At 42.1% G+C, this 24750-nt stretch overlaps 1 protein-coding gene across 1 annotated transcript in view; it reads left to right on the forward strand.

The window, feature by feature from the left end:
* Positions 1–12148: 12148 nt before the first annotated feature.
* The window catches only part of LOC139340909 (heterogeneous nuclear ribonucleoprotein L-like), a 118884-nt gene continuing 106282 nt past the window's right edge, over positions 12149–24750 (forward strand). Inside the window, exon 1 of the mRNA XM_070977033.1 lies at positions 12149–12622. Coding sequence (XP_070833134.1) covers positions 12389–12622 — 234 coding nt within the window. The 5' untranslated portion in view covers positions 12149–12388. The remainder of the gene's footprint in view (positions 12623–24750) is intronic.

The following is a 24750-nucleotide window of genomic DNA, read 5'->3' on the forward strand; positions in this document are numbered from 1 at the left end:
GTAGCATCATCCAGTTTATGTACATACTTAATCACGGAGCTACCCTGTGCCCTGCTAAAGTCGAAACCATTTTCTGCAGAAGAGATGAAGAAGCACAGCCTGTAGCTACTCTGTATCCATGAACAACAGTGTTGTGCTGGAAGCCATCTTCTCTTATTAGTTGGTAGTCCTGGCGTGGTTTGGACGCTGTCACCTTAAGCTAACTTGAAAATCGGGTCTCCAGAGGAGGAGGCCTTATTCCCATCAAAATGGCCAAGCTGACGATGTTCAGCTTGTTTAAAACAGTGGAGTATAAGATGTGATGCCTGAGCTGAGGGTAGGATGTATGGATTGGGTATCTTTTTCAAATCAACATTTTCTCATGTGACACAGTTCCAACCACACTTCGTAGCTTTTCAAAACATCTGGCTATTGACAGTTCCAAGTTAGTCCAACTACTGCTTGATCCTCACATGGCAGCCGTCGATTGCTCCAGCAGCTTTTCGAAAAGCTCTGTGTCTTGCCAGCCCTGCAAACCCCTGAGTTACTGCCGCCAGGTCTTCTGTGGTCTTGAGGAGGTAGATGACCCTGTGGCGAATGGCCACCGCCTCCTCAGTAACTCGATGGACGATGCGGTGAACAGTGGAGCAAGGCATCCAAAACACCCTTGCCACCACAACTGGAGGATATCCCACTCGCCAGCCAGAAGAGAAAGACCAAGGTCTCTATTGTGGCACCCCATCCGTGTCGCCTTTCCTGGTGGAGAAGCTCCAGCAGCACCGCCAGGGACTCTCTGCTCAGCCTAAAATCTTGTCTGGTGTCACGATCGTTGAAAAATAATAGCAGAACAGGAACACTGATGTTTATGCAGCAGTACATCGCCCTTGCCTGGATGGAGAAAGGAGGGTAAGAACAGGAGGATTAAACAAGAGCAACTGAATTTTAGTTGATACAACAACTCTAGTGAATGTTAAAGCTTAGACCAATACTGCTTCATTTCTCCATCTGTTACACTTTGGCTCCTCAATACGGTTCTGATGTTTAATAACACAACATTTTAATAGCCTATTGAATTAAGTCAGGGTTATTTACAGGGTTCGTACACATTTAACTATTCAATTCAAGCACTTTTCAGATCTTGAAAACATAGCATTAAAATTACAGCATACAGAACCCTGTATCAAGACTCATGGTTAAATGACATATATGTCAGTCCATGGTTTATTTGGCAAGCGTTTGTCACTAAACGGTATCGTTTATTAACGGGTATATTAATTACCACGAACTATGCTAGCTATGTATGAACATTAATATGGGTTAAAATAGCCGGTTAATGTTACCTCCCCACAGCGCTCTCCCAGCTGGAGATAAACGAGCCAGCGTTATCGCAAAACCTCTGGCTCCATTGTCGTCTGTCTGTTATGTTTCCGTTGTCTGTCGGTTAGGAGGGAAGACGTTGTGACGTCATGACGCAATCAGGGAATACTCTGAAGGCTAGACCGTCCCATTTACCGATGGTTGATGCGGCCAATGGAGGAGCCGCATAGGCTGGCTCCTCCGAAGGATGCAGCCCCTGAATTGGGACACAGCCACGGTATGATGGCATCATCCACTCCGATATCTGGTTGGTAGGGGAACTGGTGGGGGTCCATTGAGGGCTTGACCAGTTGCCGGAGGGAATCCAGACTCTTTCAAAAGCCTTCATGATGTGTGAGGTCAGCACTAACTGTAGTCCCTTTTCATACATATTAAAATGCAACACAAAGTGCTTCACAGGATTTAAAAACAATATAAATCAAAATAAAGCAACAATAAAAACCCATCCCTCCCACCCTCTGTATGTACAAACACCCACCGTCAACTACATGCATACACACACGCACACGCGCGCACATACACAGATACATACACACACACACACACACACACACACACACACACACACACATACACATTCTTGCTGCAGACGATAGCAGGGGTAACGAGAGATGGCAGGGCACTAATGACTGAGGAAAATGCCACCTTTGGGGTCGTCCACACCGAGAGACATCAGGAACTGTGAGTACAGGGGGCATCCGCACCCGGGCCCACCCGAGCCCGACAGACCGGTGGACCCCACACCAAGGTAGGGAGTCCCCCAACCAGCCAGGCCAAGAGGGCCCGAGGACAGCGCCCCCTGCAACAGATCAGACACATCTCTCAGTGTGAAGGACCCGCCGAGGAAACACTGGAATTAAAAAATAAATAAATAAATAAATAAATAAATAAATAAATAAATAAATAAATAAATAAATAAATAAATAAAATAAAATAAAAATTTAAAAGACAATAAGTAAAGTAAATAAAATAGAGTAAAATAATACAACATATAAAACATGAACATTGAATGAAATAAGATGAGTAAAGGAAATAAATAGTAAATAAACTATAAATGAAAGCTATAGATAAAATATAAATAAACTGAGTAAATGAAATAAATAGTAAATAGTCATGTCGTTAAAACATACAACTAAAATATGATAAGATAAGAAGCCTGATTAAAGGAATGAGATAATCAAACATATCAATTAAAAGCCTGATTAAAAAAGTGAGTCTTGAGCATCTTTTTAAAGACATCAACAGTCTCTGCGGCCCTGAGGTTCTCCGGCAGGCTGTTCCACAGTCGGGGGCCATAATGACGAAATGCCGCCTCCCCATGTGTTTTAGTTCTTACTTTTGGTATGGTTAAGAGGCCGGAGCCGGAGGACCTCAGGGTCCGCGAGGGTTGATACGGTAAAAGTAGGTCAGATAAATAAGAGGGCCCGAGACTGTTAAGACATTTGAAAATTAATAAAAGAACCTTAAAATCTATCCTGAAACGCACGGGGAGCCAATGCAGCGATTTTAAAACTGGTGTAATGTGCTCCCGCCCTCTGGCCCTCATCAGCACGCGAGCGGCTGAATTCTGTAGTAATTGAAAATTTGAGATACTCTTTTTGGGAAGACCAGAGAGCAGGGCATTACAATAATCTAAGCGACAAGAGATAAAAGCATGCATCAGCACCTCCGTGCTGGCCTGAGAGAGAAACGGGCGGACTCTGGCTATATTCTTAAGATGGTAAAAACCTATCTCTGTTATGTTTTTGATGTGTGGAATAAAAGTAAGCTCAGAGTCAAAAATCACGCCCAGACTTTTTACAGAATGTGTTGGTTTCAGATCTTGTAGTTTTGGTAAAAGTTTCTCTCTCTGGCCTTCAGGACCAATGACTGAGACCTCTGTTTTGTCCTGATTGAGCTGAAGGAAATTTTCTGCCATCCATGACTTGATGTCTAAAATACAGTTAAAAAGGGCATCAATAGGCCCCGTGTCATCAGGAGACATGGCAATGTACAGTTGCGTACCATCAGCATAACTATGGAAGCTGATGCCGTGCCTCCTGATGACGTCCCCGAGGGGTAGCATGTACAGATTAAAAAGAGTTGGACCTAAAATTGACCCCTGGGGAACCCCACACTTGATCTCATGGGTACCTGAGGAACATGCATCCCAACTTACAAAGAAGTGTCGGTCAGTGAGGTATGAGACGAACCAGTTAAAAGCAGTACCTGAGAGGCCGACCAGGTGCCTCAGTCTGTTTAATAAAATGTGATGGTCTACTGTATCGAAGGCGGCAGTTAGATCCAGTAGTACCAAGACTGTGAGCTTGTGTTTATCTAAGTTGCATCTGATATCATTTAGAATCTTTAATAGGGCTGTCTCGGTACTGTGGTTCATCCTAAAACCAGACTGATACCTTTCTAAAATGTTCTTTTTGTTTAAAAAATCATTTACTTTTCAAAAATTTTACTTAAAAAAGGTAAGTTGGATACAGGTCGGTTATTAAGAATATTGGGGTCTAAATTGCTCTTCTTCAGAAGGGGCTTCACCACCGCCATTTTAAAGGAGGCAGGGAAGACACCCGTCTGAAGAGAGCAATTCACCATGTATAACAGCTGTTCCTCAAAGAACCCATAGAGCGTTTTAAAAGACGGTGTGGGAATAGGGTCTAAAAGGCAGGTTGTGGGGTTTACCTGGAAGAAAACTCGACCAAGTGTCCTTGCGTCAACCAGGGCAAAACTCTCCAGTGTTTCCTCAGGTAATACCTGTGATCCAGACGTATTGGTAGTTAAAACCTGTTGAGATAAAAGACTGTATCCTGAAGTGGTCGGCAAAGTCTTCACACAGGGTATTTGTTATTGTCTTATGAGGTCTGTTAAAATTACTGTTTATTAAAAGATCAATTGTGGAGAAGAGAAATTTGGGATTATTTTTGTGGTCAGAGATTAGCTTTTTGAAGTGAGAAATTCTTGCCTGTTTAATGGTGTTATTGTAAGTTTTGAGGTGATGACGTAAAATTTCATAGTGGACTGTCAGTTTTGATTTTTTCCATTTCCTCTCAGCACTCCTGCAGTTTCTTTTCAGATACTTAATATCTTCATTTCTCCACGGAGGTGTAGGTTTTTTCCTAACTGTTTTTGTTAAAAGAGGAGCCACTGAGTCCAGCGTTGACTTCAGATTACTGTTGAAATTGTCAACGATAAAATCACAGGGTGCTGGTAAAATCTCTGCAGGAGTGCTCTGTAAAATCTGGATAAAATTTGCAGCCACTTCAGGAGTTAGGTAGCGTTTCCTCACTATTCTCACTGGTGCCTCCCGCTGAATAAAACTGGCAATGTTAAAAAACACACGCGTGATCGGACACAGCCAGATCCACAACAGAGGACACCCCCACAGACAGGCCGTAAGTTATGATCAGGTCCAGGGTGTGCCCCCTGCTGTGGGTCGGCTGTGTAATGTGCTGTTTAAAATTCATACAGTTTAAGAGGTTTAAAAATTCTCTGGATACTGGGTCCGAGTTGTTGTCAATGTGTAGATTAAAATCACCAGCTATTAAAATCCTGTTGTAGGTGGTGTGAATGATACAGGAACCAGGCAGAATGTCTTTCACAATATCAGGGCCTTCTTCAGGCATAGGCTGAGGTTAAAGAGGTGCTGGAGTATGAAACACAGCTGTTATTGCTTTGTGGCTCTTGGTTAGAGTGGTCAATGGGAGCCTGCAAAAAACAAGCACATGTATGTATATAATCTTTTGGGTGAGATTCTGTCATGTCTCAGTTCAAATTGAGGTCTCAGTTGTGAGCGAAGGTGCAGGGACTCACTGAGTAACTGATTCAGTTCACACTAACAACACTCATTGAGTCACTGTACATAAAAGGGTAGGACCTCAGCTTGCAAATGTTATCTTCCACCAACTAAATTCTCAGCTCATTGGTTTACTCTTCACAAAAGACCATTCTCAGTTCACTAGTTCACAAGTTGAACTAAACATTTTGCCAAGTTTCAGTTCAGTGAGTGGGACTTTGCAGTCAGTGCTCCAGTGAAGCACTGCTATTGACTGGTGCATATTCAGAGATTTGTGAGGCCTGAGTAAGTTGCTGAGTCACTTGAGCTTGCCCCTTTCCCACCCTCTTGTGTGGAGTAGTATTTTTTGCAAATGGTATCTTTATCTACATTCTCTGTTCACTAACTAGCAAGCTGAACTGAATATTTGGTTAAAGCAAACATCACAAAAACCTGAAATGAAATGGCATTCCACCAATATGGAACAATATCATTTAGCCTGCCTAGATAGTTTAAAAACATATAGGACTGCCCTCCGCAATGCCAGGGCAGCCTATTACTCATCGTTAAAGTAAATATGAGCAACTCCAGGTTTCTTTTGACACTGCAGGCTGACAGAGTCAAAACTCAACTGAGCCATGTACTCCTACAGTCCTCATGAGCAACAACATCATGAGCTTCTTTAATTCTACCATTTTTTAGCCAATTATAGATAGCTAACCTCCACTTTCTCTCTAAAATCCTTGAGAAAGCAATTGCCAATCAGTTACAAAGAACCCTCTTGTGAAATGACCACCTTAAAACACAGGGGCTTCAAGTAGGAGGCCACAACATCCAGTGTGGGTCATGCCATAACTGGCCATTTATTAAGAAGCTTCATAAAAACCCTAAAACAACACAGAGAATAAAACAAAAGGACAGACAGTCCCACCACAAAACTGATCTAACAGATGTAATGCTATAACCACATTACAATACTAAAATAAACAGCAGTCAGTGCTTTACCTCTGTTTTGCAGTCATTTCTTTTTATCTGTAAAACAGGTTATGGCAGACCCACAGTATTAATAAAGAGGTTAAAATACAGCTACCTCGGGGTGCTCACACCCCTTACATTACCCAACAATACAAATGATATAAAACCAAGTTAAAACATCTGTACAGTCCAGCTTACCAGATCCACAGATTGTTACCAGTCACATGGAGAGCACAAAGGAGGTCTGAGGAGGATGAGGCCTGTCATTCCTCAACTCCTGCCCATCAGCCTGTACTTAACGTCTCCTCTGCCTTGTCTGATTGGCTGTCCGCCCCTGCATGGTCCTAGTGCCCACCCTTTACACTCTAACTGCATCTGTACTTTTCTTGTTAGATCTTAGTGCTGCATTCAACACACTTGGCTATCACATTCTATTACAGAGACTAGAAGATTTAACTGGAATTAAACGAACCACATGAAGATGGTTTAAGTCCTGCTTATCAGATTGATTTAAATTTGAATATGTTAATGATGAGTCTTCCATCATGGAGCTCCAAAAAGTTCTTTGCTTGGGTCGATACAATTCACCCTATATATGCTTTGTTTAGGCAATATTTTCATGAAACATTCCACTCCGCTCTAAATGACATAAAGACCTGGATGACCTGTAATTTTCTGGTGATAAACTCAGACAAACTAAAAAAGTTGCAGTGCTTGGCCTTAACACCAGCACCACTGTAAGAATCTGGGTGTTATCTTTTCAAGGTATGTCCTTTGACTCCCACATAAAACAAATTTCAAGGATTGCCTTTCTTTACACATAACATTGCAAAAAATCAGGCACATCTTGTCTCTAAACATACAGAAAAACTTCTCCATGGATTTGATTCCATGGGCTGGTTTATCACAATTCCACATTTTTAAGATGCTAAAGACTTGCCAGCTAATCCAGAACACTGTGGCACATGTTATGACAAAAACTAGAAAAAGAGACCACAATTCTGCCATACTTGTCTCTCTGCACTGGCTCCCTGTAGCACTAAATGATCAGGCACCATCATATCTTAAAGAGCTCATTGTTACGGTTTGTAAATTTGGACCAACAGTAGTGGAGCTGGACACAGTCAAACAGTTTTCACGGTCTTTAATGGTCAACAGAAAATACCACTGGCTAAGGCATAACACAAAATCCAGCTCTCAAAAAACAAAGGCGGAGGAGACAGGAGTCGGCTATCCTCGGCGTGATGGATGAAGAAACAAGAACAAGAGGCATTGACCCACAGGAGACAGATACCTGCAGTGACAAAACCACAAGAGGGAGGGGGAAGGTGGAGAGACAAGCACAAGCACAAGTTCGAAAACCAAAAACACCCACAAAAAACACAGACCCTGACAGTACTCCCTCCTCAACGGACACCCCCTGGTGGCCTACCAGGTTTGTCGAGATAACATCATTGGAATAATCGCATCTTTCTTTCCCTGCAGTCATGTCCAACAGGCCAAGCTGCCTGAGAGCTGATCTGAATCACAGCGTCACCGTGAAAACAGGCAACATGTAAAAGTCCAGACACAGAGGCAGATTAAGTGCGTCAGACAAGGAGGAACAGGAAATGACTGCTATATTGCATTATTCCGTTCTGACTTCACTTCCAGGCCACACACACACACACACACACACACACCAAACACACACACACACACACACACACACACACACACACACACACACACACACACACACACACACACACACAGAGGCTGGTTGGGAGGCTGCAACCTTGTGACATTCACACCAGTGTCACACAAATGTGTTATTTGAGCCAGTATATTGCATCACTGACACATTTCAAGCTTGCAAGATTTCTCGAAGGGTTGGGTCAAACAATTTTTAAAGGGACACTCCTCCAATTTTTACACATCAAAATCAGTTCACTCATCATGATTAGTATCCTGCTATAAAACTCTGAATATTATACTGCATTACAGTTAGTTTTAAAGGACTTTAAAAGGATGTTGAATAAGCCAACAGTATTCAACACTGCTCTTGTTATCAAATCGAATGAAGACTCAAAGCAACAATATCTGTCTCACAATACTTTCTGACTTCCCTACCCTGTCTGTGGCTCTCAGTTCCAACCCTACTGATTCCTGCAGAAGCCATACATCTTTAAAATATATCACTAATATAGGGGTTCACTTTAATGAAACCTCAGTAATTTCCTAAAACAGCTGAACTATGTAGTTTTTAACAAAGTAAGAGGAAATGGTGCAGCAGTTGGGGATTATTTTAAAATGCAGATTAATCTACATTTTGTGCTCCAGAGTATTCTGGGCAGCAGGACAGTGTATGTGCGATTGATTCAAAATTACAGTGTGTGTTCATGGTAATGAACTAACATGTCACCTGCACATGGGATTAGTTGACTGTAACAACAATCTAAAACATTATCGGATTAAACCTTTCAACTTTAACCAAGCTCCAACAATCATCCCTTTTTCTCTGAGTTTGCAAAGCAGGAAGTAATAGAGAGCCAAATGGTCAATCTGTCATAATCATTTGAATTTCACCTACAGGAATAAATAGACACCTGAAAAACACAGCATCTTACAGTAGTTGCTAGATACCACCAAACTTTCTGATACAGCTACAAGTTATACACTTAATGATAGCCACAAGAAGAGAAAGAAAACATCTATGTCGTAAGTGTAGAGTTAAGAAGAAACCAATATGAGAGATAAAAGAAAGCTGCGACTCTTATGCAAGCGTGATACAGGGAAAAAACAAGTAGGACCAAAATGCAGACTACAAAAGGATGGTGAGACAGACAAATCATAATCATAGCAGGCAGTCCAAACATGCAGAGAAATCCAACATGGAGCAAGTAGAGGTAAGAAAACATACAAATTATTGTGTGTTTTCATTATACATTAAATACCCAACAGTAGTAGTAAAACTTCATCTCAACCAGCTGCAACATTAAAGTATTACATCAATAATATAAACACTGAAAAGGACCATTCTGCTTAATGAGTCCTCTTACTTGCTTGGTGCTTTGAGTACAGTTTGTTGATAATACTTCTGTACTTTGACTTGAGTAAAATTTTGCATGCAGGGCTTTCACTTGTAATTTAGTACTTCTATAGAGAGGTAATGCTACTTTTATTTAAGTTAATTATTTGAATACTTCCTCAACCACCATGACTATGTCAGTTATGTTTATCATGTTCACCATCTTTGTTGACAGTTGTGAAATAACATTTACCACAATGAGATGTTTGCAGGTATTTCTAAACTTCAGAATTCAGAGAGAATACCACATACCGTGCATTTCACATCACCTATGTTGCACCTAAGTTTTTTTTAACTGCACTGCACTGCTGCAATGCACAAAGGATATATGAGAACATGTGCCCTTCAACAACATCATAGAACATGAAATGAATTGTGGCCACAAAAGGAAAAATATCCAATAAATTGTAAAAATGGTGGTCAGACAGCATCAGAAAGTGCACATAAAAGAACAAAGTCTTCCAGCTTCAGTGAGACATTTTGCTTTCTCTTTTTGAAGTCAGTGGTGTTCATAAAGTTGCAGTTATTTCTAAGAGTAAATTAGCTATAAGTTTGTCATTAGTGGTGATTAGTTAGTATTGATGCACATATCTGTCCATCGATACTAACTAATGGTGATTTGTTGCATTGCCAAGTCATTAATACTGACCTTTTGGTATAGCACTTTTGCTCCAAATTTCACATAGCAGACACTTAACTTGTCAAAGGAGGAACACTAAAAGCTAACTGGTGTTATTGATAAGGTTAATTATGGTTCTTTCTCTTTTGGTTGCCTCTGTAAGTCACCTCAGTGAGCCAGCATGTACTTAACTGGAATGCTGCCTTTATTAAGGTTAATAATTATACCTGTAATATTCCTGCTGTGTCTTGTTAAAACATCTGCTTGAGAAAGGTCTATTGTCAGTTTGATGTTTACAACAAAAAGCCTTTTAGATGCACAAGCTTACAGGAACACCAGACTGTGAAATTGTATGCATTGTATACAATTGTACACGATGTGAACAGTAACTGTGAAAATCAACTGTTGATTAACTATGAAAGACAGGGCAGTGCAATCTGAGATTACAGTGTTAAAATATTTCACATTTTGGCAGCAATTTGACCTCTATTAAAAAAACAGTCAGTCCTGCTATAGGTATTGTGTACTGGTGAGAAAAATGAGTGTTCTCATCCTGTGGGGTTTAGTATTCTCCACCAAGTTTGTATTGGTGGCAAAGTCTTTAAGCAGTTCTGCTGCGTTGGACCTCCTCAGATTTATCTGCAAGGATTTGCCCTCTCCTTTTACAAATTTATGATAAGCAAAAATGTTTCCTCTTTTAATGGGATGATTCAAACCATTCACGTGTAGAGAGGTAAAGGTTACACCTAGGGTCCCCAACTACATTAGTTCTCCCTCTTATTGGGGTAGTTGAATTTTGTTGAATTTCTTTCTGTTAATTTACTACTATAAACTGTGTAGGATCTCTCAACCACCCAAGAATTATGGTTTCCCTAACGAGAACATGGGAGTATAAAATCCCAAACATTTCTGTGTGAAGTTTGCATGTTCTTCTCGTGCATGCGTGGGTTCTCTCCGGGCACTCCGGCTTCCTCCCACAGACCAAAAACATGCTCATTAGGTTGATTGGTGACTCTAAATTGCCCCTAGGTGTGAGTGTGAGTGTGAATGGTTGTGTGTTTGTGCCCTGCGATCGGCTGGCAACCGGTCCAGGGTGTACCCCGTCTCCCGCCCGTCGACAGCTGAGATAGGCTCCAGCCCCCCCGTGACCCCAAAAAGGATAAGCGGCATAGAAAATGGATGGATGGAACAGAACAACAACACGACTCCCCAAATATAATGGGGTCTAACTATTTTAGCAGTTACAACACTGGGGAGGAGAAACAAGTCAGTTTGGGAAGGTGAGACTGGTGAGAGTCAAAGCCAAGGTTAAAAATCCAAAGGCAAATGAAACCCCCAAAAAACATGAAACAGTCCAATGGCAAAATGAAATCCAATGAAACGGAACAGAATCCATAAATAAAGCAAAAGCAAGTGAGGTCCAGACAAACAACCAGAACAAAATGGATGGATCACAGCTACACAAGTAAAGTAAGAGTAATGGCCAATGGGGAAACTCCAACACTGGCTGGTTTAAACTGCTTTCTTCTGGACACTGAAATACAAAACCCCTCTTCACTGTCATGTTATAATGAAAAACAATTCAAATACAAAGAAAGAAAGAAAGAAAGAAAGAAAGAAAGAAAGAAAGAAAGAAAGAAAGAAAGAAAGAAAGAAAAGCTAAAAATGATGTCACTTTAAACATATGTTTTGCTTTTGATTATGACATCTATGTGAAATGAATGTGAATGCATACATAAAAAGAAATACATATAACAAAGCGTATTGTATTTGATGTGTTCAGTTTTTTTTTTATTTGGGCATTTTAAATCTTCCAGACAATCCCCCCAAATCTATGGGAGTTCAATACATATGGATGGAGTACTGCACCCTTTTAATTTTTCCCCAGCATGAGAATAAAATACCCTCAAAAAATTCACATAAATCCCCACAACCTTGGCCAAATCTTACTAATTCTTAAAGTTGGGCGTGTGATTAATCAGTCAATGCATCTAAATCTGTGCCTTTAAACTTGGCTTAACCTTTTTTGGGGGGACGCAGTGAGCTGTCATCTAGGTTGTTGCCTATAATAAGGCCAACTGCTTTCATGTGAGAAATGAATCACACATGCTGGATAGCAGAGAGTGTTAGTGATGCAGCAAATTAACGCTCACATGGCCACTGTCTCTCTTTCTCTCTCCTTTCCTACGCTCTGCGATCTCAAGTCTGTCTCCGATTAAGTCCTGCTTGCCCACCATTCCCTTCTTTGCTTCCTCTCTGCACACTCCTCTGCAGAGCGTGGAAAACTGTCTTTTGACGCATCGACACGGGCCAATCGGACGCCGTATCTCCAAGGCGCAGGACCGCACTGACCAATAATAGAACAGCACGGGGCGGGATGTGTGCTGTCCACTCACACCTTCACAGAGAAAAATCACTGGTGTTGGAAATGATACAGAGACAGACCCTCGAGACAGGAAGAGGGACACACATATAAGGAGACAGACAGATACACGAAGACTGCTTATCGAGGAGACACGGCGGGATAACTGCTGACATGGACGTGTCAGTCTGACCAGCCCCAGACACAGTCGCGATCTCCAACAGGTCCAACGCAGCCGCAAGCATGTCGACAGCAGAAGCAGCCGGGCAGCGCGAGGAAGGGGAGTACGGAAGGGCGGCAAAGCGGCTGAAAACGGAGGAGAAGGAGACAGAGGCGGAGGAGAGGGAGGAGGGGGAAGAGGAGCTGGAGGAGGGGGAGGATTCGGACTCCGGGTCGCTGCCCGGTAACGGAGAGTCAGCGGCGGACAGCCGAGCCCGGTGGAGCGCCAGTCAATGCGGAGGAGGAGTCGGACGGAGGGTAAGGAGAGCAAAAATATTATCTAACGTTTCCCTGCAGCACAGAATCACAGACCGCGTGCATGCGTGCGCGTCGTGTTGGTTGCTGCCACTGTCATTCTGTCAGTGCGCGAGCATCTCCCAGCTGTCACACACTACAGGTTACTTCATGTCAGCAGCGTTCATCTCAAAGAGGATGTTGGCCAGAACATCTCAGCGTGTGTGTGAGCTTTCGAAATAAATTGCATGCACATATCTGAATGTGTGAAAAAATTATGTCATTAATTCAAGTTTGCGAATGTGTAAATTAGATCTGTGCACTCAAAACTACACTTACGTAAAATATCTCGCAGCTGTAAAACTTCATTACACATTCACAAGCTGGAATTTGCGAGAATTTAATTTCCCATGAATTCACACATTCAGATACGTGAATGCAGTTTTTTCATATGGATGCAAATATTCAACTGCACATCATCACATCACTACACAAGCGCATGATATTAATGACCCTTATTTGCTTCCATACAAGCAGGCCTATGGATGATTTTGGTTACTGTGGTAGCGGTAAATGTGTTGTGATGATACAGCTCCCATTGTTCTGTTGGAAATGACACTTGTATGGAGGCCTGCACGATATGAGTAAAATTTGTACTGTGCAATAACATAGCTGACTAGTTAATTTTCAGGTGAGGAGTGCGTTGGACTGCATCTCACAGTCAGTCGTGTCCTGGAAGATGTCAGTGTCCCAGACAAATGGGAGAAATTATGGTCTAAATATTATCAAAGTTCATGGACCTTGTTTTTTTTCCATGGTTTTGTGTCTTGTGTCAACGGTTTTTGAAACTGTAGTATTTTCAGAGCGCTGCGGTTGCCGGTCAGCCACATACATGCTGATACAATCCCTCCAGGCATTTTAGCACCTCAACACATGTAGTTGTGATTTAGCTTTCATTTGATAGAGTTGTCCAGTAGTCGGTGGCCAGAACTAGCTTGTCTGCCCTGACTAGTTTGACTTTTAGCTCATCCTTTTAGTGTTTGTCAGTGCTTTTAGTCACAGTAGCTCTTGATGGTATAACGTACACGAGTTTGAGGTACTGAACCAGCTTTTTGAATCCCTTGCTGTCTCATTCACTTTGCACACCAACTGGGTGATGAACTCAGACCGTATGGTGTAAGATAGCTGTCAAAAAGATGTGTCCATATTTTAATGTTCGTATTTGTAAAGTTAACAATTTGTATGTCATAAAAGTTGTTTTACACAAAATTCTGCTGTCACATACGTGTATGTGAAATTGGGTTCGGGTTACGATTGTTTTTATATGAGTATGAGTCTAAAAGCTGTGAGTGCAAACTTTGCACTTTTCTCTGTGTGAGAAATACAACCAGTAACTTATTGTCTCAAATTTATAATTTCACTCTTAAACCGTGCAATAAGCAGGGTGATTGATGATGTCTGGGTTTATTTCTCCATATCAACCTTCTCACTCTTTCTGTGTTAACTTACCCTAACCCTAAGGGTAGCTTTTATCTAAACCTAAACCTAACCCTGTTACACAAAGTTATTGGTTCACGTTAATTCATCCCAAATCTGGCTTGATTGTTAATGCTCTGGTCGAAAATTATGAATGATAGCACCCAGTAACGATAGCACTAAGCTAGCTTCATCGGCATGTAACTATCTTTAGCTTGCAAGCTAAAGAAATAAGTATGTGAGTCCAAGAAATGTTTATTGTATAAAATGGTTCGATTTTATGAAATCAATAATAGCTATGCACGTTATTATTAACGTTACCTGTGAAGTCTCTCTGGGGCTGGTGGCGTTGCCCTGGATGTTTGCGTCTGGGGCATGCGCAGTTGGAGGAATCGCCGATCGATTACTTTCCCCTACAACTTGACTGTGACCTCAGTGACGTCATTTCAGCACTTTTCGACTCGTACCCGTAAACTTGAATTCGTATTCAGTAGTCATAGAAAAATGAGTTGTATTCATAAGACTTCGCACTCACAGCTTTTAGACTCATACTCATATAAAAACAATCATAACCCGAACCCAATTTCACAGACTCATGTATGTGACAGCAGAATTATGACATACAAATTGTTAACTTTACAAATACGAACATCTTTTTGACAGCTATCTTACATCATAAGACCGGCACACATATTGTATGCAAATAACTTGTACAACAACATGTGTAACTGGTCAAAACTATTCTATTCAAAAATAAGGAAAAAAAAGAAACTTTCATGTTTTAAGCAAAATTTGTGGCCATCTGGGGAGAGATTTCTGAATATATGGTGCCCACTTGCTTTGCTCACAAAGTGATGTAGGTTTCAGAATTTAATGAGATACAGCTGAATGCATCAGAAGTTCCTGTCAAACACAGGCTATGGATGGCTGAAGCAGTGCACCCGCAAATGATACTAAAATGCAGTAGAAACTGAGCACAGTTTTTTATTATTATGACTATTTGGGTAGCACGGTGGAACAAGTGGTAACACTGTCGCCTCACAGCTAGAAGGTCCCCGGTTCAAATCCTGCTGTGGGCGCTGGTGGCGTGTCCTCCACCATGCCTTGGTGCCTGCTGCTCGAGGAAAAAGGGGGCCTTTCTGTGTGGAGTTTGCATGTTCTCCCCGTGTTCACCCGGGGTTTCCTCCGTAATAACCCCCACTAAAAACATGCAAGAAGATCACCACCTGACCAATGGTGACAAAGAAGTACTGGTCCCGGGCGTCGGCGTCATCATTGCCTGGCAGCTGGCAGCCCACTGCTCCTGGTCTGCCGCAGAGGATCGACAGATCGAGGATGGGTCAAATGCGGAAAAAACTAATTTCACGGAAAGTATGGCGTGTAGTGCAACTAACACCTTGTGATATGTGATTAATAAAGTATGTTTCTATTTTGGTACAGACATTTCTTTTTTAATGTGGCGGATAGCCATTTGTTGCCAAATGCAAAATCTAGCCTCATTTAGGAGCTTGGTGAGTGTTAATTTCGAACCTATTGGCACATGTCAATAAAATCATTGTTTTATTGGGATGTCCAGTTGTCCATTGTTTTTCCCCATTACTGTAAGAGTAGTTCAACGTTTTGTGAAATACACTTATTTCCTTTCTGTATGAGAGTTAGGTAAGGAGGTGGATCTGTTTGTTTAGCACAGAGCTGTAAGGCAAGGCAAGGCAAATTTTATTTACATCCACTCATTGATTTGATGAATACACTCACTCAGTGAAAGTAAAGGACCGTAATCATGTGATGACACAGAAATATAAAGTTGTGTATCATCTGCATAAGTATGATAAGAAATATTATGATGCTCCATAATCTGAGCTAGAGGCAACATGTAGATATTGAAAAGAAGTGGTCAGAGAATGGACCCCCCACCCCACACATCATCTTTTTTCGTTCAGACACATGCTCACCAATTGACACAAAGTAGTCTCTATCTTGTAAATAGGATTTGAACCAGTGTAGTACAGTGCCAGTAAGTCCCACCCACTTTTCCAGTCTGTCAAGAAGTATGTCATGATCAACTGTATCAAAGGCAGCACTGAGATCTAATAATACTAAGACTGAGCTTTTGGAAGCATCATTATTCAGATGTATATCATTTAAAACTTTGATAAGTACAGTCTCAGTGCTGTGGTGTGGACAAAATCCAGACTGAAATGCATTAAAAAGATTGTTCTGCATCATGAACGCATGCGTTTGTTGAAAAACAACCCTTTCAATAATTTTTCCCAGAAAGGGAAGATTTGATATTGGTCTGTAGTTACTTATTACTGAAGCATCCAGATTAGTCTTTTTCAGGAGAGGTTTTATTGCTGCAGTTTTCAAGGCCTGGGGAAACTGACCGGACTGAAAAGAATTATTTATTTTTTGCAACACATCTGCAGCTATACAATGAAAAAAATGTAAAAAAAAAAGTTTGTTTGCAGAGTATCAAGGCAGCATGTTGTGGATTTTAACTGTGATACAGTTTCTGTCAGCCTTGTATGATCTAGAAGGTTAAAATGTGCTAGATTAACTGGAGAACAAGAAGGCACAGATGGACTTTATCTGTAAAAAAGGCTGCAAAATCATTGCATGACTTGTGGCATAGCAGCTCAGGAGGGACTGAAGCTGTGGGGTTTGTCAGTCTATCCACAACAGAAAACAGTTTCTGTTGATAATCTCTGAGAAGAATGCTTGCCTTGCCTTCTTTAGTTCATGGTTATAGGTGTGGAGACTGTTTTTGTAAATCTCATAATGAACCTGGAGTTTGGTTTTTCGCCACCTGCGCTCTGCCTGTCTGCAGACTCTTTTCTGGACTTTGACCAGTGTGGTGTTTCTCCAAGGTGCCTTTTTCCTTCCTGACTTTGGTCTTAACTGGGGCGATGGGGTCAATAATAGTCCTAACTTTAAAACTGAAACTATTTACAAGGTCGTCAGTTGAAGCTGAGGGCAGCGTTGGTGATGGTGTAAAAGACTGAGTGAAGAATGCACAGGTGTTATCATTAATCTAACGCTTTTTGATTACCTCTGTTCCACTTTTGTTAAGAATAGCAGGTGTTGCCATTTTAAATGACACACAGTAATGATCAGAAAGAGCAACATCCGTTGCCACAACCTCAGAGATATTAAGCCCTTTGGAGATAACCAAATCTAATATATAACCTTTGTTAAGTGTTGAATGTGTAACGTGCTGAGATAGGCCAAAATGATCCAGAATGTTTAAAAGTTCTTTAACACATCCATCTTTGAGATTATCAACATGAATGTTGAAGTCACCCACTAACACAACACAGTCAAAATCAATACAAACAACAGACAGTAGATTGGCAAACTCATCAGAAAACTTCGCATTGTATTTTGGGGGTTTGTAGATGGTTACGAAGACTGGGAGACTTTGATTGAATGGCAACATATTCAAAAGATTCAAACTGACCATAAGAGACTCTCTTGCGTTGAAACAAAACAAAAACAAAATGGCGACTCCACCTCCTCTCTTATGCATTCTTACTTCACTTATGAAACTGAAATTCAGAGGGGCTGACTCATTGAGAACTGCTGCACTATCTTGTCCTAACCAAGTTTCAGTTAAAAACATAAAATCAAGCTTGTGTTTGATGATAAAGTCATTGATTAAGAGTGATTTGCCTGCCAAAGACCTAACATTTAAAAGAGCTAAGTTAAATGTGCTTAAAAGTCCAACATCCCCATGTTTTAGAATATACTGTGGCTGACATGGAATACATGTTAAATTCGGTGACGTGATGTTTCTGGAGAGATGGACTGATCTTCTCCTCCTACCTATTGAGACATGAATCAATGAAGCTTCCAGCACAATGGGCCCTGGCTTTTCCTTGGAAAAGTCAGGCATAACATTTGCCTTAAAAGCTGGACCCAGAACACATCACTTACCAACACAAATAGGTGGCTGTGCTGGGCTCTTACAAGGGGACTGGAGTAGGTTCAGATCAAACCATGGAGGGGGTGGTGGTGGTGCCCGTCAGCGCTGTGGTGGTGGAAGGGGACAGGGTGGTTGTAGGGGGCGGGATGGAATTTGGGGGGGCAGGATCCCAGATGGGCGAGGAGTAAGCCTGATACCAACACTGACAAGTTTGTTCATTTGGTCAGTAAACTTTAGCAGGGGGGAGGAGGGTGATGGGATACCCAGTGAAGATGATGAGCTAGATGGAGTTTGGGCAGTTGGAGATGGTGACCTAGGTCCTTCCCATCTCAGTCCCACCCAGCGGCGCAACTCGGAAAGAGGGAGGGGAGAAGGCATGGAGTGGGTTTGATACAGCTGAGTCAAATTTTCACCAATCACACCAGCTCCTCGCCTCACCTTTAAGAACGCCGCTGGCCAGGCGCATGGCAAGTTTCAAGGATGACTGAGACCACACAGGAAAGTGTCTGATGCCCAAACTTGTCCCAGGAGGAGACTGACGTCACTCATGTCTCATGACATGTGTTTGTACTACTTTGCACACCCGTTTGTATATACTGTTTATTTTTTCTCAGTATATCTATATATATTGTTTTATATTCTGTTCTATATTTTGTGGTATATTTGTTTATATATATATATATATATATATATATGTATTCTCAATAGAAATATTTTGTTTTTGTATTTGCTTTATATATATATAGTTCTCTCTCTTTTCTTTCTTCTCTAATTTTATTCTAATTCTATTCTTGAAAGGAGCACTGCAACAAAAACAATTATCCCTTGGGGATAAATAAAGGATTTCTGATTCTGATTCTGATGTCTAAATATGAGGTCCTTAGAAGGTAAATCCTCGGCCTCCTCCTCATCCTCCTCAAAGCAATGACGTACTCCATCTTTGTAGATAAGGTTAAGCATTACAATGATTACATTTGTATTTGGAATGAAATGACGTGGGTAATAGCGGACAATGATCATCACGTTTTTTTCCATGTGTCTGTCTCTCTCTGTCTCTCGAGTGCTCTGAGATTGATGCAGTATATATGCTCTGTAGGATATCATGGCTGTTTCTGGTTGGCATAGCAACGTAAATTGATTAGTTCGCATCCCTGTTTCACCTGTGTACATTCGGTCAGGGTGAGTGACCATTACGTGTGCCGAACACGCTTGCGATATCGTCAGATGAGATGCTGATCAAAATATAGGTCTGACTGTATGTGCTGACTCAGATAGTTGCATTGAATCCTCACTGTTGCTAATTATTGATCACAGTGTGCGTTCAATGACTGACCGAGCACTGCTGAAAACATCGTTAAAACCACGATGCTGTCTTGTTGACGGGGTAATATATGGCGTCATCAACCACGTTTTCAGTGAATAGCCGTTATTACCTAGTACCCACCCATCCAGAGGGGTGTCCCCCTAAAAGACTGTAGGGATGCTAGAATTCGCCAGGATGAACGAGTCATGTGCCGACCCGGGGAAAGTGGCACATACGTTTGTCACCGGGCAATTTGAGTCACAGGTCACCAGACATCCCTGTTTCACCTGTGTACATTCGGTCAGGTTGAGTGACCATTACGCGTGCCGAACGCGCTTTTGATGTGGTCAGATGAGATAGCAATCAAAATATATAAATTTGGGTCTGACTGTATGTGCTGACTCAGATAGTTGCATTGAATTGCGGCTGTTGCTAATTATTGATCGCAGTGAAATGCCAGACACTGTGGAAACCTGACTGTGAGGTGTTGGTGACGTGAGTGCATGACTCCGCCGGTTTATGAAAATCCACTTGCACCGCTGGCGCACAGAGTTGAGCAGGTCTGAGGTGGCGAGCTTTCACCACACTTTTATGCCGCCGGCGCAGAGCGAAATGGTTGAAAATTCCAATGCACCGGCTCATTACACCTCCACAGCACTGCGCCGCAACGCCCATCCTGGCTCACCTTTGTACGCCTCGGTTTACCAAAATACCAAGTGCGCTGTGCGCCTGCCTGCGCCACTCGAAAATACTACTGTGCCGGTGGCGCAGCCTGTGCCGAAGTCGAAAATAGAGCCCTGAAAGTGCACATCATTGTAAACTAGGACTCAGGCTATAGTGCAGTTAAACCATGGCTTAAACTTTCCTTCCTTAAATTTCCTTTGAACATAATAGCATCCATATGCCTCTGTCGAAAGCCATCCATTGTCGCCTGGTTTTGACAAGGAAATGGTGGTGAATTCGCATTCGCTGTGTGTTTAGCGATCAAGTGGTATTTCAGACTGGATGTGCTACGTTGATAATTCAGTTCACACCAACAATACACACAGTTAGCTTTGGTGTTGTCAGTCGACCCATTTGGCAACTTTTTGAAACTAAACTTTCCATTCAGAATCTTGTTCACATCCATTCACTGCATGAAAAATCACATTTCCGTCAATTTCCATCACTGTAAATTGCCGTGGAAGTTCTCTCTCAGCCCCTGTGACCATGAGGTGTTAAAATGCAAATGTAAATGCTGCAAAGCTATACAAATGCAAATTGGGATTTTGTGTGTGTGTGTGTGTGTGTGTGTGTGTGTGTGTGTGTGCGTGTGCGTGTGCGTGTGTGTGCGTGTGTTCTGTGCCTACAGAATACAAAGTTGTTTTTTTTCATGAGGATTTAAAAGTGTGTTTAAATAATTTTATAGGTTACATGCAGGATAAGTGTCCTGACTCTCAAAGGTCTTTAATTTTCCACTTAAATTGCTAAATCAAAATTGTGAAAATTAAAGTATCTACAGTTCTTGGACACTGGTCACAATTTTTCGCATTTTGCCACCACACCACCAGATGAACAATGCTTGTGTGATTAGCTTGCAAAATTCCAGCAGGGTCAGTCCACTGATGATTCTTTAAATAGGAATAAAAAGGGAATACACCAAAGTAACTTTTCTTTTTTTTTATTTTTCAATGATGTCACTTTAAAGAAGTTTACATGTTTTATAAGATATTCAGGTACAAAAATAGAAAATCAAAGTACCTAACAAAATCACAGCATGTTTTTCATTTATGCAACAAAAATGGTCTCGCGCGAAATTCCGAGAGCGCGACCTCGCATATGATTGGACACCTCCTCTGACGCAATGACGTCGGCAGAAAACGACCTTGGCGTGTCTGTGAATGCGAATCGAGCTTGGATTATAACAGTTTCGTTTCGCGTCTTGCTAAACTTTAACTCTGTTCATACAATGGCCGAACGTCATCTTCAGTTCATCCCAGAAGGCATTCCTCTGCGACGAGCGGACGGCCTGGCTGCGGAGCGACCATATCCAGAAAGTCCAAACAATTTAGAGAAGAAACTGCTGAGCGTCTTCAGTGGATTGTCTCGGCTGCTAACGCAGCTGATCGCGCAGTTGGCGAGGAGAATGACCGTGATAAAAGCCAGACTGCTCGCTCTGGAGGGGCAGCCCCAACTGAACTGCAGCTGCGGAGACGAAGAGACGGGTGCGTAAGTTACGTAAGTAACGTTAGCATTTAGTACCACATTGTGCAGTTTTTAGGGCGCCAAACCTTTATTATTCTTATTGCACTACGTTCCGAACGTTTGGTAATCATTCACGTTACATTTAAGATTACAATGTATTTTGTATTTTAAAGGAAAAGGTGCGACGTCTGCACAATAGTGACGGAAACGACAGGCGATATGAACCTGAGCAGGAGTAAGTTAATAAAATACACAGGAAATATTCTGCAGAATATAAGTAAACGTAAACGTTGCATGACCTGCACTTTTTGTGTTTTACAGACTGAACTCGCCCCACAACGAAACGTTGACGTCATATTTGATGGCAACTTTAACTGGGAGTCCAGACATGGATTGTGTGGACAGCAGTCTTTTAAACCCTTTCTGTTGTTTCTTGTTGTTGTTTTTACTGAAGCCTGTCTTAATTATTTCAAACCAATATATATATTTTCTTCCAGCGGCCTGTAAGACATATTATGAGATGGTGTGGAGGAGCTTCAGGTATGCCCAGGCAGCTCTTTCAGTTCAGGCAGCAGCTGTGAAGATTTCAGCTCGCAGCAGACAAAGAAGGAAGCAGGTAAGAGTCCCATGAATGCCGCTTTATTTGCACAACAATGTAAAAATGGGCTGAATTTTGTTTATTAGCTGCATTGTTTTTGACAAACATGGTCACATGTTTCTTAGCAGTACTAATATTACATTAATACCTGTATTTACAGCTGCTGGAAGCAAGAAGGAGTGTCCTAGCTCTCCAAACCCTGCCAGACACTGCAAGAGCGGCTGGAGAGCGACCCAAAGTATGTGGCGACACACTGCAAGAGGCTTCGCATCGAGTCCCCAAAGCTACAGGTGCCAACTCAGTATGACCCAGAGACAGCAAAGAAGCATTTCCAGAGGCCTTAGACTCTTTTTCATGCACCATGGACCAGTGGCATGGCCCAACCCAGAGACTCTTATCAGTGAACCCCTCTGCACATTTCCTTGCTTTTTTTACCCAGTAGTCACTGATTTTACTTGGTTGATCCTTGTTAATGTGTGTGTGTCACGATTTCATTAAAGACTTTTTTTCAAAATGTTTCTGTCAACTGTGTTCTTTGTGTTCTACTGTGTGGTAGTGTAGAACAGTGTTTTTCAACCACTGTGGTGGTTATTGTCAGGTGTGCCGTGGGAAATTATCCAATTTGTGTGCCTGTGCGGTCTAGCGCCTGGCAGAGTAATCATGTAGTACTCTTCCATACCAGTAAGCGGCAGCAGCAGCAGGTAGCTAATTGCCTTGTGCTTGGAGACAAGCGAATTAGTGACGCATGGATGCAGCGACAGGTATAACAGGACGACGGTGAAAAGTGATGGATAAGTTTTTGAAGAGGAAAAATGCTGACTCTGAACTGGACCCTGGACAAATCCGGACCCAGATGAAGGCCCTAGTATGAGTGGAGGTCAAAAGAAAGCAAAGACGTCCAGCAAAGTTTCTGGCGCGAGGCAATACAACGAAAGCCATCTTTCATTTGGATTTACTTTTACCGGAGATGCAACGGCACCGACTCCGTTGTGCTTGGTATGTGGTGAAAAGCTCTCCAACAGTGCTATGGTCCCAAGTAAGCTTAAACGCCATCTCCAAACGAAACACCCTTCACTTCAAAACAAAAATGTGGAGTATTTTGTTCGCCTGCGTGAACACACGGAGAAACAAGCAACTTTCATGAGAAAAACCGCAAAGGTAAACGAGAGAGTCCTTAAAGCTAGCTACCACGTCGCTGAACTTGTGGCTAAATCAAAAAAGTCCCATACTGTGGCAGAGCAATTAATACTTCCCGCCTGCAAAGCCATTGTAAATGAGATGCTCGGACCTGAAGCGGCTAAAGAAATAGCCAAAGTCCCTCTCTCAGATAACACAATTTCCAGACGTATTGATGAGATGTCTGCAGACATCGAAAGTGTGGTTTTGGACAAGATCCGTATCAGTAATGAATTTGCGTTGCAACTTGATGAGTCTACTGATATAAGTGGACATGCTCAACTATTGGCCAATGTGCGTTTTGTAGATGGAGACACAATCAGAGAAAACTTTCTATTTTGCAAGGCTTTGCCAGGAAAAACAACAGGAGAGGAAATTTTTCGGGTCACATCAGAATATCTGGAAAAAGGAGGACTTAAGTGGGAAAACTGCACGAGTGTCTGCACTGATGGAGCTGCAGCCATGGTCGGGCGCACCAAAGGCTTTGTAAGCAGAGTGAAGGAAAAAAACCCAGATGTGATCATTACGCACTGTTTTTTACACCGCGAAGCCCTCGTAGCCAAGACTTTACCAGTAGACCTCGTTCCTGTGTTGGATGATGTTGTGCGCATGGTAAACTTTGTGAAGTCACGACCTGTGAAAAGTCGCATATTTGCGGCTTTGTGTGAGGAAATGGGAGCGGAGCATAAAGCTTTGCTGTTTCATACGGAGGTCCGATGGTTGTCGCGCGGCAAGGTGCTGGCCCGTGTGTATGAGCTGCGAGAGGAACTTAAAGTGTTTCTGACAAATGAGGGGTCCGATTACGCAAAGCTGCTTGCAAGTGATGAGTGGTGTGCAAGGCTGGCATACCTGGCAGATATTTTTCATCATCTGAATGAACTGAACACACGAATGCAAGGCCGAAATGAAAACCTGCTTACAAGTACAGATAAAATAAATGGATTCCGTTCAAAGGTGCAACTCTGGCAGCAACATGTGGAAAGTGGCAATCTTGAAATGTTCCCACTCACCAATAAATGGCAAGATGTTAACACTGCTGCACTGTGTGAGATAATAGTTAAACATTTGAAAACTCTTGAGGAGAAGATGTCATTTTATTTCTCTTCAGCCTCCACGGAGTGCCTTGACTGGGTTAGGGACCCATTCAGCTCAGCATCAGCTGTTGGAAAGGACATGACTTTACAGGAGCAGGAGGAACTAACTGAACTGAGACAAGATCGTGGTCTCAAGCTAAGCTTTGCTGATCTACCTTTGGACAGTTTTTGGTTGGCAGCTGCCAAGGAGTTCCCCATGCTGGCCAACAAAGCTATTTTGACATTGCTCCCATTTTCCACAACATACCTGTGTGAGGTGAGCTTTTCAAGCCTGACTGCTGTAAAAACTAAAAACAGAGAAAGACTGAGAGCTGTGGAGGAAGAGCTTCGTGTGTGTCTTTCATCGATTCCTGCCAGGATATCAGCTCTGTGTTCATCCAAACAGGCCCAGGTTTCACA

The sequence above is a fragment of the Chaetodon trifascialis genome, chromosome 13, assembly GCF_039877785.1.
Source record: "Chaetodon trifascialis isolate fChaTrf1 chromosome 13, fChaTrf1.hap1, whole genome shotgun sequence".
NCBI lineage: Eukaryota > Metazoa > Chordata > Actinopteri > Chaetodontiformes > Chaetodontidae > Chaetodon > Chaetodon trifascialis.